This window comes from Oncorhynchus kisutch, linkage group LG19 (assembly GCF_002021735.2).
Source record: "Oncorhynchus kisutch isolate 150728-3 linkage group LG19, Okis_V2, whole genome shotgun sequence".
NCBI classification, from domain to species: Eukaryota; Metazoa; Chordata; class Actinopteri; order Salmoniformes; family Salmonidae; genus Oncorhynchus; species Oncorhynchus kisutch.
Window position 1 is genome coordinate 53,085,512 of NC_034192.2, and position 11,955 is coordinate 53,097,466.

The 11,955-nt window shown below is 43.6% G+C and overlaps 1 protein-coding gene across 1 annotated transcript in view; it reads left to right on the forward strand.

The window, feature by feature from the left end:
- The first annotated feature begins 308 nt into the window (after positions 1 to 308).
- LOC116354977 (proline-rich protein 2-like) overlaps positions 309 to 11,955 on the forward strand; it is an 18,039-nt gene continuing 6,392 nt past the window's right edge. Inside the window, exons 1-2 of the mRNA XM_031797256.1 lie at positions 309 to 543; positions 655 to 761. Of these exons, the coding sequence (XP_031653116.1) occupies positions 309 to 543; positions 655 to 761 (342 nt within the window). The remainder of the gene's footprint in view (positions 544 to 654; positions 762 to 11,955) is intronic.

The following is an 11,955-nucleotide window of genomic DNA, read 5'->3' on the forward strand; positions in this document are numbered from 1 at the left end:
GTTTGTCAGCATTAATGTCGTTATGTTTCCCTTATCCAGATGCCGGTCGTGTATTCTATCCTGTCTGTTTATTTCATAAATATTCACTCCCTGTAGTTGCTTCTCGTCTCCCAGCGTCTGTCCTCACAGAATGCTGACACTAAAATTGAAAGCATCAGGGAGATTTTTTATTTATTTAATAAAAATTTTGGTTGTAGGGGTTGGTGATCTCGGGTCCAGGTGCCGCTACCGAAGGAACCGGGGATGCCTTATCTGGCTCGAGAGGTTTTCTTTCCTCGGTTGGCTCAGGCAGGCTACGATCCCACGTCATGACTCAGCCGGCTCGTCAGGGTCCCACACCACAGCTGGCTCATCAGGCTCCCATCCCACGTCATGCCTCAGCCGGCTCGTCAGGGTCCCACACCACAGCTGGCTCATCAGGCTCCCATCCCACGTCATGCCTGAGCCGGCTCGTCAGGGTCCCACACCACAGCTGGCTCATCAGGCTCCCATCCCACGTCATGCCTCAGCCGGCTAGTCAGGCTCCCATGCCTCAACCAGCAGGTCAGGGTCCCACACCACAGCTGGCTCATCAGGCTCCCATCCCACGTCATGCCTCAGCCGGCTAGTCAGGCTCCCATGCCTCAACCAGCTCGTCAGGCTCCCACACCACAGCTGGCTCGTCGGGCTCCCATCCACGCCCATCCACGTCATTCCTCAGCCGGCTCGTCCAGCTCCCACGCCTCGGCCGGCCCGTCATGCTTGCCCAGGTGGGATGCCAGGTAGGGGTATTGTCATGCCTGCTCCCGCTCCCCCTCTCTGGTGATCGAGGACGCCAAGCTGCTCATCATTACGCACACCTGTCACCATCATAACGCGCATCAGCGCTTCATTGGACTCACCTGAACTTCATCTCTTTATTGATTACCTCCTCTATATCAGTCTATTCCTCAGTTTGATCCCTGTGTCTGCATTCATGTCGTTATGTTTTCCTTGTCCAGATGCCGGTTGTGTATTGTATACTGTATGTTTATTTATTAAATATTCACTCTCTGTACTTGCTTCTCATCTCCCAACATCTATTCTCACAAAAACAATGTGTTACATCTGGGTCTAAAACAATGTGTTGCATCTGGGTCTAAAACAATGCGTTGCATCTGGGTCTAAAACAATGTGTTACATCTGGGTCTAAAACAATGTGTTACATCTGGGTCTAAAACAATGTGTTACATCTGGGTCTAAAACAATGTGTTGCATCTGGTTCTAAAACAATGTGTTACATCTGGGTCAAAAACAATGTGTTACATCTGGGTCTAAAACAATGGGTTACATCTGGGTCTAAAACAATGGATTACATCTGGGTCTAAAACAATGTGTTACATTTGGGTCTAAAACAATAGACGACATCTGGGTCTAAAACAATGCGTTGCATCTGGGTCTAAAACAATGTGTTACATCTGGGTCTAAAACAATGTGTTACATCTGGGTCTAAAACAATGTGTTGCATCTGGTTCTAAAACAATGTGTTGCATCTGGGTCTAAAACAATGTGTTACATCTGGGTCAAAAACAATGTGTTACATCTGGGTCTAAAACAATGGGTTACATCTGGGTCTAAAACAATGGATTACATCTGGGTCTAAAACAATGGATTACATCTGGGTCTAAAACAATGGATTACATCTGGGTCTAAAACAATGTGTTGCATCTGGGTCTAAAACAATGGATTACATCTGGGTCTAAAACAATGGATTACATCTGGGTCTAAAACAATGTGTTACATCTGGGTCTAAAACAATGTGTTACATCTGGGTCTAAAACAATGGATTACATCTGGGTCTAAAACAATGTATTACATCTGGGTCTAAAACAATGTGTTACATCTGGGTCTAAAACAATAGATTACATCTGGGTCTAAAACAATGTGTTACATCTGGGTCTAAAACAATGGATTACATCTGGGTCTAAAACAATGTGTTACATCTGGGTCTAAAACAATGGATTACATCTGGGTCTAAAACAATGGATTACATCTGGGTCTAAAACAATGGATTACATCGGGGGTCTGCAGTGTTCTCTGAGGCATTCAGACTTAACAGTCCTGGGAGGGAATGTGTACAAATGGAATATGAGCTCTAGCCTGGTAATTTACTCTGCTATGTTTATTGAGATAAACAGCACAGCAGATAGCCTGGTTATCTACTCTGCTATGTTTATTGAGATAAACACCACAGCAGATAGCCTGGCTATCTACTCTGCTATGTTTATTGAGATAAACTGCACAGCAGATAGCCTGGTTATCTACTTTGCTATGTTTATTGAGATAAACAGAACAGCAGCTAGCCTGGTTATCTACACTGCTGTTTACTGAGATAAACAGCACAGCAGCTAGCGGGAAAAGTTAGAATACCTATAGCAAGGGAAGGCACTGTACTGTAGCTGCAGGGATGGTAGGGTAGATGGTAGTGTGTGTGTCTGTTTGTGTGTGTGTCTGTGTGTATGTGTGCTTGTCCATGCCTGAATGTTCGTCCCTGAATGTGTCCTTCCCTGAATGTGTACCTCCCTCCTCCATCCTTATAACTTCACACAGTGTGTACCGACACATCCTCTCTCTCTCTCTCTCTCTCTCTCAGCCTCTCTGCCTCCTTCTCTCCTTGTTTTTGTCTTCGGCAAGGGTTTTTTCAGCTGTTCGTGGCACCAAAAATTCTCAAGGCAAGCCTAACTTCAGAAGCCGTAGTCGGTAGCCAAAGTCTACGCCCCTTCATCTGTGATTTGTCATTCAGCAAGAGAGACTCACTGCACCAAATATCGTAGTTAGATATAAAGTTGCATAAAAAAAAGTTCACATTTTAAAATATATTTTCTCTGCAATTGTATTTTTTTATGACAGATCTTTGAGGAAGTGTATACTCGCTACGGCGTCTCAAGATGGACAAACAATACTATTGCCGCTTTTTTCGCAATTTTTAAGCGAAGGTCTTTCAAGGGTCATACGTTCATTTCGCCTAGCAGAGTTCTGCTAGGAGCAAACCAGACCTTTACTCACTCACTTTCTCCTCTCTCTCTCCTCCTCCTCCTGCACCCCTCTCCCTCTCCACTCTTCTCCTCTCCTTTCTTTCTTTATCTTTCTCTCTGTCTCTCTGTCTCTGACTCTCCTCTCCTCTCCTCACCCTCTCCTCTGGTGTGGAGACAGAACAGATGTCTAACGGCCGGGCTCCATTACCCTCTAGTCCTTAAGGAGATAAGTCACTGGCTCTGCCCAGTCAGCAGTGCTCCTTACAGGAATAACTCAGCAGCCCTGGCCCTGCTGCTGTCGAACCTCCAGTCATCAGGAGTGTGTGTGCGTGCATGTCTGCACGCTTTCAGCCACCCAACCATTAGACCCCCACTCGTCACATCCATCCACCTAGAGTGGAGGCTCACGAGGCAGGGCTGAGAGCATGTGAAGATGTGGCAGTGAGCCAAACCCTGGTTCTATCTCCCTACAACTAATGGAAGCAGAAAGTGTGAGCTGAGATGTGATCTGGATTACGTCCCAAAATACAACCTATCCCTTATATAGTGCACTACTTTTGACCAGAGCCCAATGGGCCCTTGATGAAGGTAGTGCACTATATAGGGCATATGGTACCATTTGGGATGCAGGTCTGGACTATCGTTCTGCAGTATGTGGTCATTAAAGAGACACCTGACATCCATGTCTTGTATGAGTAGTAGTGTGTAGTAGTGTGTGTGTGTGCACGGGTGCACGTGTACATGCGTGTAATGGGTTGTAGTCTAGTGGTGAGTGTAGTCTAGTGGGATGTAGTCTAGTGGGATGTACAGCCCACAAGGCTACAGCCTGTAGTCTAGTGGGCTGTAGCCTTGTGGGCTGTACTGTAGTGGGCTTTAGTCTGGTGGGCTGTAGTCTAGTGGGCTGTATTGTAGTGGGCTGTAGACTAGTGGGCTGTATTGTAGTGGGCTGTAGACTAGTGGGCTGTATTGTAGTGGGCTGTAGTCTAGTGGGCTGTATTGTAGTGGGCTGTAGTCTAGTGGGCTGTATTGTAGTGGGCTGAAGTCTAGTGGGCTGTATTGTAGTAGGCTGTATTGTGGAGGGTTGTAGACTAGTGGGCTGTATTTTAGTGGGCTGTAGTCTAGTGGGCTGTATTGTAGTTGGCTGTTGTCTAGTGGGCTGTATTGTAGTGGGCTGTAGTCTAGTGGGCTGTATTGTAGTGGTCTGTAGTCTAGTGGGCTGTATTGTAGTGGGCTGTATTGTAGTGGTCTGCAGTCTAGTGGGCTGTAGTCTAGTGGGCTGTATTGTAGTGGTCTGTAGTCTAGTGGTCTGTAGTCTAGTGGTCTGTAGTCTAGTGGTCTGTAGTCTAGTGGTCTGCAGTCTAGTGGGCTGTATTGTAGTGGTCTGTAGTCTAGTGGGCTGTAGTCTAGTGGGCTGTATTGTAGTGGTCTGCAGTCTAGTGGGCTGTATTGTAGTGGGCTGTAGTCTAGTGGGCTGTATTGTAGTGGGCTGTAGACTAGTGGGCTGTGTTGTAGTGGGCTGTAGTCTAGTGGGCTGTATTGTAGTGGTCTGCAGTCTAGTGGGCTGTATTGTAATGGGCTGTAGTCTAGTGGGCTGTATTGAAGTGGGCTGTAGACTAGTGGTCTGTAGTGTAGTGTGCTGTAGACTAGTGGGCTGTATTGAAGTGGGCTGTAGACTAGTGGGCTGTGTTGTAGTGTGCTGTAGACTAGTGGGCTGTATTGTTGTGGGCTGAATTGTAGTGGTTTGTAGACTAGTTGGCTGTATTGTGGAGGGTTGTAGACTAGTGGGCTGTATTTTAGTGGGCTGTAGTCTAGTGGGCTGTATTGTAGTGGGCTGTATTGTAGTGGTCTGTAGTCTAGTGGGCTGTATTGTAGTAGGCTGTATTGTGGAGGGCTGTAGACTAGTGGGCTGTATTGTAGTGGGCTGTAGTCTAGTGGGCTGTATTGTAGTGGTCTGTAGTCTAGTGGGCTGTATTGTAGTGGTCTGCAGTCTAGTGGGCTGTATTGTAATGGGCTGTAGTCTAGTGGGCTGTATTGAAGTGGGCTGTAGACTAGTGTGCTGTATTGTAGTGTGCTGTAGACTAGTGGGCTGTGTTGTAGTGTGCTGTAGACTAGTTGGCTGTAGTGTAGTGGGCTGTTGTCTAGTGGGCTGTGTTGTAGTGGGCTGTAGTCTAGTGGGCTGTGTTGTAGTGGGCTGTAGTCTAGTGGGCTGTATTGAATTGGGCTGTAGACTAGTGGGCTGTGTTGTAGTGGGCTGTAGTCTAGTGGGCTGTATTGAATTGGGCTGTAGTCTAGTGGGCTGTGTTGTAGTGGGCTGTAGTCTAGTGGGCTGTAGTGTAGTGTGCTGTAGACTAGTGGGCTGTGTTGTAGTGTGCTGTAGACTAGTGGGCTGTATTGTAGTGGGCTGTTGTCTAGTGGGCTGTGTTGTAGTGGGCTGTAGTCTAGTGGGCTGTGTTGTAGTGGGCTGTAGTCTAGTGGGCTGTATTGAATTGGGCTGTAGATTAGTGGGCTGTATTGTAGTGGGCTGTAGTCTAGTGGGCTGTGTTGTAGTGGGCTGTTGTCTAGTGGGCTGTATTGTAGTGGGCTGTTGTCTAGTGGGCTGTATTGTAGTGGGCTGTTGTCTAGTGGGCTGTGTTGTAGTGGGCTGTTGTCTAGTGGGCTGTATTGTAGTGGGCTGTTGTCTAGTGGGCTGTATTGTAGTGGGCTGTTGTCTAGTGGGCTGTATTGTAGTGGGCTGTTGTCTAGTGGGCTGTATTGTAGTGGGCTGTAGTCTAGTGGGCTGTATTGAAGTGGGCTGTAGTCTAGTGGGCTGTGTTGTAGTGTGCTGTAGTGTAGTGGGCTGTTGTCTAGTGGGCTGTGTTGTAGTGGGCTGTAGTCTAGTGGGCTGTGTTGTAGTGGGCTGTAGTCTAGTGGGCTGTATTGAATTGGGCTGTAGACTAGTGGGCTGTGTTGTAGTGGGCTGTAGTCTAGTGGGCTGTATTGAATTGGGCTGTAGTCTAGTGGGCTGTGTTGTAGTGGGCTGTAGTCTAGTGGGCTGTAGTGTAGTGTGCTGTAGACTAGTGGGCTGTGTTGTAGTGTGCTGTAGACTAGTGGGCTGTATTGTAGTGGGCTGTTGTCTAGTGGGCTGTGTTGTAGTGGGCTGTAGTCTAGTGGGCTGTGTTGAAGTGGGCTGTAGTCTAGTGGGCTGTATTGTAATGGGCTGTAGTCTAGTGGGCTGTATTGAAGTGGGCTGTAGACTAGTGGGCTGTATTGTAGTGTGCTGTAGACTAGTGGGCTGTGTTGTAGTGTGCTGTAGACTAGTGGGCTGTAGTGTAGTGGGCTGTTGTCTAGTGGGTTGTGTTGTAGTGGGCTGTAGTCTAGTGGGCTGTGTTGTAGTGGGCTGTAGTCTAGTGGGCTGTATTGAATTGGGCTGTAGACTAGTGGGCTGTGTTGTAGTGGGCTGTAGTCTAGTGGGCTGTATTGAATTGGGCTGTAGTCTAGTGGGCTGTGTTGTAGTGGGCTGTAGTCTAGTGGGCTGTAGTGTAGTGTGCTGTAGACTAGTGGGCTGTGTTGTAGTGTGCTGTAGACTAGTGGGCTGTATCGTAGTGGGCTGTTGTCTAGTGGGCTGTGTTGTAGTGGGCTGTAGTCTAGTGGGCTGTATTGAATTGGGCTGTAGACTAGTGGGCTGTATTGTAGTGGGCTGTTGTCTAGTGGGCTGTGTTGTAGTGGGCTGTTGTCTGGTGGGCTGTATTGTAGTGGGCTGTTGTCTAGTGGGCTGTATTGTAGTGGGCTGTTGTCTAGTGGGCTGTATTATAGTGGGCTGTTGTCTAGTGGGCTCTATTGTTGTGGGCTATTGTCTAGTGGGCTGTATTGTAGTGGGCTGTTGTCTAGTGGGCTGTATTATAGTGGGCTGTTGTCTAGTGGGCTGTATTGTAGTGGGCTGTAGTCTAGTGGGCTGTATTGTAGTGGTCTGCAGTCTAGTGGGCTGTATTGTAATGGGCTGTAGTCTAGTGGGCTGTATTGAAGTGGGCTGTAGACTAGTGGGCTGTATTTTTAGTGTGCTGTAGACTAGTGGGCTGTGTTGTAGTGGGCTGTTGTCTAGTGGGCTGTGTTGTATTGGGCTGTAGTCTAGTGGGCTGTGTTGTAGTGGGCTGTAGTCTAGTGGGCTGTATTGAATTGGGCTGTAGTCTAGTGGGCTGTGTTGTAGTGGGCTGTAGACTAGTGGGCTGTATTGTAGTGTGCTGTAGACTAGTGGGCTGTGTTGTAGTGTGCTGTAGACTAGTGGGCTGTAGTGTAGTGTGCTGTAGACTAGTGGGCTGTGTTGTAGTGTGCTGTAGACTAGTGGTCTGTAGTGTAGTGTGCTGTAGACTAGTGGGCTGTATTGTTGTGGGCTGAATTGTAGTGGTTTGTAGACTAGTGGGCTGTATTGTAGTGGGCTGAATTGTAGTGTGCTGTAGACTAGTGGGCTGTAGTGTAGTGTGCTGTAGACTAGTGGGCTGTATTGTTGTGGGCTGAATTGTAGTGGTTTGTAGACTAGTTGGCTGTGCTGTAGTGGGCTGTAGACTAGTGGGCTGTAGTCTAGTGGTAAGTGTAATGTGCAGTGTTGAGTGTACTGTGTGCATCATTGCTTGGTGTTTCTCATTTGGTTTGGTAATGTCTGGCAGTCGGAAAGGAAACTGATTTAGTGTTTAGAGTGTTAATTGTGTTAAAATTGACTCTTTTCATATTATTTAGGCTTGGAAAATGTGACTAGCATTTACTATACAAATATAACAGATACAACTCACTGAAAACAGTGTGATTTATAAAACAGATACAACTCATTGAACACAGTTTGATTAATGAAACAGATACAACTCATTGAAAACAGTTTGATTAATGAAACAGATACAACTCATTGAAAACAGTTTGATTAATGAAACAGATACAACTCATTGAAAACAGTTTGATTAATGAAACAGATACAACTCAACTGAAAACAGTTTGATTAATGAAACAGATACAACTCAACTGAAAACAGTGTGATTTATAAAACAGATACAACTCATTGAACACAGTTTGATTAATGAAACAGATACAACTCAACTGAACACAGTTTGATTTATAAAACAGATACAACTCATTGAAAACAGTGTGATTAATGAAACAGATACAACTCATTGTAAACAGTGTGATAAAAAACAGATACATTACTTTTAGACTTTTACTCAAGTAGGATTTTACTAGGTAACATTCACTTTTACTTGAGTCGTTTTCTGTTAAGGTATCTTTACTTTTACTCAAGTAGGATTTTACTAGGTAACATTCACTTTTACTTGAGTCGTTTTCTGTTAAGGTATCTTTACTTTTACTCAAGTAGGTTTTTACTAGGTAACATTCATTTTTACTTGAGTCGTTTTCTGTTAAGGTATCTTTACTTTTACTCAAGTAGGATTTTACTAGGTAACATTCACTTTTACTTGAGTCGTTTTCTGTTAAGGTATCTTTACTTTTACTCAAGTAGGATTTTACTAGGTAACATTCACTTTTACTTGAGTCGTTTTCTGTTAAGGTATCTTTACTTTTACTCAAGTAGGATTTTACTAGGTAACATTCATTTCTACTTGAGTCGTTTTCTGTTAAGGTATCTTTACTTTTACTCAAGTAGGATTTTACTAGGTAACATTCACTTTTACTTGAGTCGTTTTCTGTTAAGGTATCTTTACTTTTACTCAAGTAGGATTTTACTAGGTAACATTCACTTTTACTTGAGTCGTTTTCTGTTAAGGTATCTTTACTTTTACTCAAGTAGGATTTTACTAGGTAACATTCACTTTTACTTGAGTCGTTTTCTGTTAAGGTATCTTTACTTTTACTCAAGTAGGATTTTACTAGGTAACATTCATTTTTACTTGAGTCGTTTTCTGTTAAGGTATCTTTACTTTTACTCAAGTAGGATTTTACTAGGTAACATTCACTTTTACTTGAGTCGTTTTCTGTTAAGGTATCTTTACTTTTACTCAAGTAGGATTTTACTAGGTAACATTCACTTTTACTTGAGTCGTTTTCTGTTAAGGTATCTTTACTTTTACTCAAGTAGGATTTTACTAGGTAACATTCATTTTTACTTGAGTCGTTTTCTGTTAAGGTATCTTTACTTTTACTCAAGTAGGATTTTACTAGGTAACATTCACTTTTACTTGAGTCGTTTTCTGTTAAGGTATCTTTACTTTTACTCAAGTAGGATTTTACTAGGTAACATTCACTTTTACTTGAGTCGTTTTCTGTTAAGGTATCTTTACTTTTACTCAAGTAGGATTTTACTAGGTAACATTCACTTTTACTTGAGTCGTTTTCTGTTAAGGTATCTTTACTTTTACTCAAGTAGGATTTTACTAGGTAACATTCACTTTTACTTGAGTCGTTTTCTGTTAAGGTATCTTTACTTTTACTCAAGTAGGATTTTACTAGGTAACATTCATTTTTACTTGAGTCGTTTTCTGTTAAGGTATCTTTACTTTTACTCAAGTAGGATTTTACTAGGTAACATTCACTTTTACTTGAGTCGTTTTCTGTTAAGGTATCTTTACTTTTACTCAAGTAGGATTTTACTAGGTAACATTCACTTTTACTTGAGTCGTTTTCTGTTAAGGTATCTTTACTTTTACTCAAGTAGGATTTTACTAGGTAACATTCACTTTTACTTGAGTCGTTTTCTGTTAAGGTATCTTTACTTTTACTCAAGTAGGATTTTACTAGGTAACATTCACTTTTACTTGAGTCGTTTTCTGTTAAGGTATCTTTACTTTTACTCAAGTAGGATTTTACTAGGTAACATTCATTTTTACTTGAGTCGTTTTCTGTTAAGGTATCTTTACTTTTACTCAAGTAGGATTTTACTAGGTAACATTCACTTTTACTTGAGTCGTTTTCTGTTAAGGTATCTTTACTTTTACTCAAGTAGGATTTTACTAGGTAACATTCACTTTTACTTGAGTCGTTTTCTGTTAAGGTATCTTTACTTTTACTCAAGTAGGATTTTACTAGGTAACATTCACTTTTACTTGAGTCGTTTTCTGTTAAGGTATCTTTACTTTTACTCAAGTAGGATTTTACTAGGTAACATTCACTTTTACTTGAGTCGTTTTCTGTTAAGGTATCTTTACTTTTACTCAAGTATGATTTTACTAGGTAACATTCATTTTTACTTGAGTCGTTTTCTGTTAAGGTATCTTTACTTTTACTCAAGTAGGATTTTACTAGGTAACATTCACTTTTACTTGAGTCGTTTTCTGTTAAGGTATCTTTACTTTTACTCAAGTAGGATTTTACTAGGTAACATTCACTTTTACTTGAGTCGTTTTCTGTTAAGGTATCTTTACTTTTACTCAAGTAGGATTTTACTAGGTAACATTCACTTTTACTTGAGTCGTTTTCTGTTAAGGTATCTTTACTTTTACTCAAGTAGGATTTTACTAGGTAACATTCACTTTTACTTGAGTCGTTTTCCATTAAGGTATCTTTACTTTTACTCAAGTATGACAATTTAGTACTTTTTCCACCACTGCACACAGATGGTATCTGTGTTCATGTTTCGGAATAACGATGAGCGACAGTTAAATGTGCATTTTAAAGTGTGGTAGAGCGGGGAAGGGTAGGTGACGGGGGGGGGGGGGGTGTCATGCGGAAGAGGAAAAAGGGGGAGAAGAATGGAGGTGGGAGGGAAGAGGCTGGTGTGGTCAAAGGCACCAAGGAACTTTTGCCTGGGGGGGGGGGGGGGGGCTAAAAATGTGCTCCTCAGAGGATGTGTGTAGGGGTAGACTGTTTGTAGTAGAAGCAAACATTATCAGCAAGTGTTTTGTCCTTATAAATGTGTATGCTCCTAACACAGGGAGGGAGACAGGGCTTATGTTTGGGACTCTCACAAGTAGAACCTGAGGAGACACTGCGGGTCGTCGGGGACTGGAATTATGCAATGGATTTTAACAAAAGACAGAAATGGTAAGGAGCCTCATTCAGGCCCAGTGGCCTGAATGAGGCTTAAGGGACATCTTTAATTAGTTTAACCTAGTAGATGTTTGGAGAACTACAGTAGACATCCCAACACAAGACAGTATACATGGGTGAAGGTCTTTGGGGTGATTAGAGCCCGACTCGATCGGTTCTACATGTCCAGGCTGTTGGGCGCTACCATTCTCCCGGTGGGGTTTTCGGATCACCACATAACTATGGCTCAGCTGTCTATTTCACCAGGGCATCTGCAGGCATCTTATTGGAAAACTCTAACAAGATGCCACGTTTTGCTCAAGTTTTCAGACTTTTTGATAAAGGTGGGGGCAGCGAAGACGGGAGTATAAGTCTCTGAGTCAATGGTGGAATGTGGGAAAAGTCCAAATGTGGCTTTTCTGTCAACAGTATACAGCTCTCTGATCCTCAAAGCCTAGAAGAGTATTGGGGGAACTCGAGTGTAGTATTAGTGAGATGGAGGTAGAGATGGTGGGGCCTCCAGGCTAATTTAGCTGAATTAAGTGGGTACATGGGAAGTTTTTTCCAGGTTAAACAAAGAGAGCACTAGTAAGAATCAGGTTCTCCATGCTCAAGGAGATGGATGCTCCCAGCTCCTTCTTCTTTTGTTTGGAAAGATGGTGAAGCCAAGGGTATGCATTGTCTATGGCTGTCTGATGGGCGGGTGACCTCTGTGGTGGGGAGATGTGGGAGCGGACTGTGGAGTTTTATACTGAGTTGTGACCCTGTGTGTTCTCAGGATCTGTTGGCGGAACTCTCTAAGTTCTCTCTGGCACAGAAGAATGAAATTGACATTTCCCTCTTGTCCCACGAACTGGCAGTTGCCTTGCACCGGGGGTCGATGGACTCCGGCAGTGGAGTTTAATAAAACAAATGTAGGGGAATAATTGGACTGGACTTCCTTTCCGTGTTGTGTGAATCCGTCGGGGTAGGAGAGTTGCCGATGAACTGCTGTCTGGCGGCTCTGACTCTCCTGCCCAAA